The sequence below is a fragment of the Triticum urartu genome, chromosome 2A, assembly GCF_056163025.1.
Source record: "Triticum urartu cultivar PI428250 chromosome 2A, HENAU_Tu73, whole genome shotgun sequence".
NCBI lineage: Eukaryota > Viridiplantae > Streptophyta > Magnoliopsida > Poales > Poaceae > Triticum > Triticum urartu.
This window is the reverse complement of record NC_141874.1, coordinates 445,904,935-445,910,135: the sequence shown is the minus strand read 5'-3', so window position 1 is coordinate 445,910,135 and position 5,201 is coordinate 445,904,935. Positions and strand designations below refer to the sequence as shown.

Below are 5,201 nucleotides of genomic sequence, written 5' to 3'. Positions count from 1 at the left end.
AGGAACAACAATCAGACATGGACTGAGTACAACAACAGCTCCAGACAGGCAAGCTAGGCAAACCACATGGCCGCAAAAACATAAGCCTAGGCCTAGAAAGCCGAGAAGTGGAGCAAGGGGTCGACCTGCAAAGCGCTGGACGAAGACCCAACAGACTGGCACAGATCGAACGACGAACCGACCAGAACAGCGAGCACGTGCGAACGATGGACGAACCTGCAAGAAAACAAAACTCAAAATTACAGATGAGCTGCAGGTAACCAGAATTTAGACGGACAAAACAAACAAGTACCTCCAGAAGAATGCATCAACATATCCGGCAAGATCCCATCATCGGCGGCTTGCCGCGCAACTGCAACTGGGGAGGCAAATAGCAATAACGGAAGTTACTTCGAGCTGTTCCTTCAGATTAGTGTTAAAATATGTCAAGATTTAACTGACGCGAAGTAAAATTGTCAATGAAGGTAAAAGTGGCTGAATGAATGAAAGTAGCTAGGTTTTGCAAACATAAAGTTCCTTGCCAGGAAATTAAACCCGCAATACTTGGACAATTCACCAAAACCATCAAGATCTACGCTAACAGAATTAAAGAGAATATAAACACAATGTTACCAACAATTTGAAGGAAATCTGTGCATATTCACAAACTAAAGGTAAGTACCAGCAATTGCTTTTGTCTGTTCGGCGACAACTTCCATGGTTAATTAAGCTTCTTGCTGCTCGAGAGTCTCACCAACACTTGTAATGACCTTCAAGCCCTAAGCGAGTGCATATATGTAACTTTCTGTGCAATAAACTGCCAGTCAAGAAAGGGCAAACGATGGTTAGCGGTGATAACTCTTTATATCAGTCAGGTCATTGCAATTATTTCAGAAAACAAAATCAACTGCAATGAATTATCCACCAAATATATTGCCGGAAATCCCCTTCAGAAGAAGAGTGTTTTTTCCGCAAAATTGGTGATATTGTAATATTTTAGGTTTGTCTTCCAATAGCAGTATTTCATAGTTTGGTTGTTTAATGTATTTGTAGATGGAAAGGCACCTGATTTATGAGAGTGTTTAACCAAAAACTACCACAATTGACGAAAACGTGACGAAAAACTACCACTCTACGATTTTGTGCGAAAAACTAACAAATTTGTCCTAAACCGTGGCAAAAAGCTACCAAGTCGCGAAAGCGCTCGCTTCGCCCGCGCTAACCCTGAATCTGACCGGTTGGCCCGCGAATCAGTTGCCACGCTGGCCAACGGACGGCCGCCGCGCGTTGACGGCTGTTAACGGCCCGTCCGCTGTCCGAACGGCGGCTGTTGGTGGGCCAATAAGTGCGAGCGAGCTCAGCCACTTGCTCATTCTCTTTCTCCTCGCTCGCTCTCACTCGTCCCCATCCTCTCCCTCTCCCTGGTGCTCTGAGCTAGGTTAGCCTATCGCCGTCGCCGCCGTGGCCATTGCTGCCGGTAGAAGTTGAGGATGCCATCCTGGAATGACGAGGAGAGCTCGGACGAGGACATCAACATGGTTTCAATGGATTCTCAGCTCTTTGTAAGTGCATAATGGTGGAATAGAGTTAGGGTTAGGGTTAGTTCATCAAAATTGGAGATTCCAACTTGCTTTTGGTTTGATTCGAAGTTTCTTTTGCAGGAAACCCCTGATAGTGTGGTGGAACCATCTTTCTGTGGTTCTTACACTGAATCTGAGCCGACGTGCATGATGCATCATCAGAGGCCGAAGAAGATGGTGGCTTTTGAAGGTGCTTTGACTGGGAGGCGATTCCTGGGTTGTCCTGTGCAGCAGGTATTAAATCTTGCACGCTAACTTGTTTTGCTTGTGGAGATATGTGATGTGTTTTGCTGCTGGAGATGTGTGGTGCAGCATGTGGTGCATAGATGTGTGATGTGCAGAGATGTGTGCTATAGTTTAGAACTGAAACTTGAAAGTGCCATACATATGGAAGCTATATGTGAAAGTAGATCTTTAGTTAACTGAATTCAATACAAGACTGAACCTGAGAACACCTACATGCAGAGATCTTTAGTGTACTATGAACTGAATGTATTTGTTAGGTGTTAACTGAATATAGCTGTCAACTGAAAAAGAACAGAGTTAAATGAATTTATATCTATTGCTAAATATAGCTGTTAACTGAATTTATCTCTGATGCTAAGTTAGGTGTTGTGTGCTTACTATGAAAGAATTATGTTTGCATAATTCAGAGAGCATATTGATTTAAACAAATATTTAGAGTTAAATGAAATGCCTTTATGACTTTAGTTATCTGTACTAAGTTTGTTACTAAGTGTTTTGTGCTTAATTATAAATAATTGCTTCTATAGGATGTAGGTGTGAACTGTGGGGTTGTGGAGTGGGTGGATGGTCCTTGGCCAGAGATTCTACAAAGGTGCCTAACAAGGATTTGGGACATGTACCATGAGCAGAACTTGGGGAGGGTGAAGGACAAACAAGCTCATGAGAAAGAGGTGGCCAAGCTAAAGAAGGAAATTGATTTCCTGTCAAACAACTACAGCCAGTTGGTGGAAGATGTATCCAAGCTTTTTGACTATCAAGATGGCAAGATGTCTCATGACATGGACTATACCAGTCAGGCAATCAATGATCTAAATGCAAAGAAGAAACAACTTGAGGATCAAGCAAAGATTGAGATAAGTATGGAAAAGATGAAGCTTGCCAAGGAGCAAAGGTGCATTCTTCAAAGCCAAGCAGATATCATTCAGAACATGAGGAAGGCCATGAAGGAAGTGGAGGGGGACAGGGACCTACTTAAGCAAGAGAAGAAGAAGCTGGAGTATCTGATTGCTGATCTGCTCAATGCTGGGCATGCAAGCAAAGATAAACTGGAGAGGATCAAGGCAATTATGAATGAGTGAAGTGCTTGGTGTGTGGGTTAAGTAATTAGTAGGCCTATATATATAGCTGGCCTTGGAATGTCATGCATGTTAGGTGTATATTTTGGGAAAGTTTCATGTGCTTTCAGAATGGTATGAAGGAGGGAGGTACTCTTATGGTTTAAGAACTAGTTGGTTTTATCTATGATGTAATGACTTTTATGTTAAGACCTACTATGCTAAGTGAGTACTCATGCTAAGTTAAGTAAGTAAGCATGTTTTATTCAACGCACGCTCACCACGCAGCCGGCCGCAACGCACGCTGAACAGACGACGTGGCTAACAACATATAATAAGTTCGGCCGATGCTAGTCAAACAAATCACCAGCACTAGCCCATTGGTATTGAACGCATGGTTACAACCAACTAGTCCTGGGTTCGAGCCCTAGGCCAGACTTTTTTGTGCAGATTTATTTTTCTAAAATGAATTTGGCAGTAACTTCTGAACTGTAGAAATGGCAATGTACAACAAATCAAACAAATTAACATGTCCACAACACACATTCTGAATTTAAGCAGGCTAGTAGCACAACACACATTTAGTAGCAGAACACAAACTTAGTACCATACACTCAAACTAAGTAGCAGAACACAAACTTAGATATAGAGTTTCAATAGTTTCCACTAGCATTGAAATAGGATGCAAACTTGCTAGGAGGTTTCCTCTTCCTCTTGCCTGCCAATATCCCTGGTTCTCCAGTGGATGTTCTTGGTGCATTGAATGTTCTTGTTGATGCTGATCCTCTTGGAGCTCTTGTTGATGCTGATCCTGTTGCAGGTGCTGGTGAAGACCTGGCTGCTCCTGCTGAAACTTTTGATGTTAAACCTCTCTTACTTGCTGCTGTTTTTCTGTTCCTCATTGCTTTAGGAGGTGGAGTAGATGATGCTGGCATATGTGAAGTTTGGTGTTGAGGTGGTGGTTGTGGAGGTGGATGTGTAGCACTAGAGGAACCCCTAAAAATTTCTCTATTCTCCCGCATGACAAAATTAACTCAGTTAGTAAATAGACCAGACCTAAAATAATTAAACAAAGAATGCAACATTTTTGAATGACCTGGTGTAAGTTCTTTCTCATCTCAAGACTAGGTTTTAGAGCTTTCCCATAGTTTGTATATCTGTGGCCTTGTAGACCACAATTGCTGCATGTAATTGTTCCCATCCTGCTTGTGTCCTTTGGTGCAGGCACCTCAAACTGGCCCTTTTTCCTAGCTGTCTGTTTCTTGCGTGCTTTTTCTTTGAACACTAGGGGCTCAATATCCTAAGTATGGGTGTCAAGCCAGAATCCAGGAACAGGGACAGGGTACACTATGTCTTTGTATGCTTCAATATATAGTGTCTTTTTGAAAAATTCATGCACATAGTCCTCTGGGTGCATGTGAATCTTGCTCATTGCTGCTATTGCATGACTGCATGTCACACCTGTCATGTCCCACCTCCTGCAGTCACATGATTTACTAGCTAGGTTCACACAGTACTGATTTTCCTTACTAGACACTTGCCAAATGTCAGGACCTGCCTTATATGCATCACAAAATTTGGCATACTTCTTATTCTCCTCTAGTTTCTCTGAATAGTTGGGTGTGATCATCCACCTGCTGTTCTTTGTTTTTTCCCTAGTCTTCTGCCTTTTGATCATCTGCTTAGTCCTAATTCCTTCAAACATAGTCCTAATTGGTTTGGCCCTAACATCAAGGATCATTTTGTTGAAAACCTCACTAAGGTTGTTCACAACAAGATCAGTTTTGCAATTGTAATCCATTGCAGACCTACACCAAGTCTCCTTTGGAATTTTTTAAGCCACTTCTAGGCATCCTCACACTCTGCTTTAAGCTCTGCCATTGCTAATTCATGGCCATGTTTGGTGAATGAGTAGCTAGCCTAATCTACTAGCTTCTTTAGTTCTGCTCCTCTGAAACCAGCTGACTGAAAATTTGCATATATGTGCCTGAGGTAGTATCTCTGAGGAGAATCAGGGAACACCTCATTTATAGCCTTAAGAAGACCCTGATTGTAAATTAATAACCATGGTCATGAACAAAAATAAATAAAGCTACTAATAACAATATATATCTGGACTACTGGCTAAGATAGGGTGCATACCTTTTGCTTGTCAGAAATAATGGTGTAGGTTCCAAATTTGCTACCACTTCCAATGCAACATCTTAGCTGGGTTAGGAACCATGTCCAACTCTTTGAATCTTACTTATCAACCACACCAAAGGCTATGGGGTAGATGTTGTTGTTTCCATCTCTTCCTGTGGCTGCAAGAATTTTCTATCTAGTGGTTAGCTTGATGAAG

General features: G+C 42.0%; 1 protein-coding gene across 1 annotated transcript; it reads left to right on the top strand.

The window, feature by feature from the left end:
* Positions 1 to 1,469: 1,469 nt before the first annotated feature.
* Positions 1,470 to 2,884, top strand: LOC147985410 (uncharacterized). Its single transcript, XM_087539879.1, has 3 exons — positions 1,470 to 1,541; positions 1,641 to 1,793; positions 2,333 to 2,884. The coding sequence occupies exons 1-3, from the start codon at positions 1,470 to 1,472 to the stop codon at positions 2,882 to 2,884; spliced, it is 777 nt and encodes a 258-aa protein (XP_087396005.1).
* The last annotated feature ends 2,317 nt before the right edge of the window (positions 2,885 to 5,201 follow it).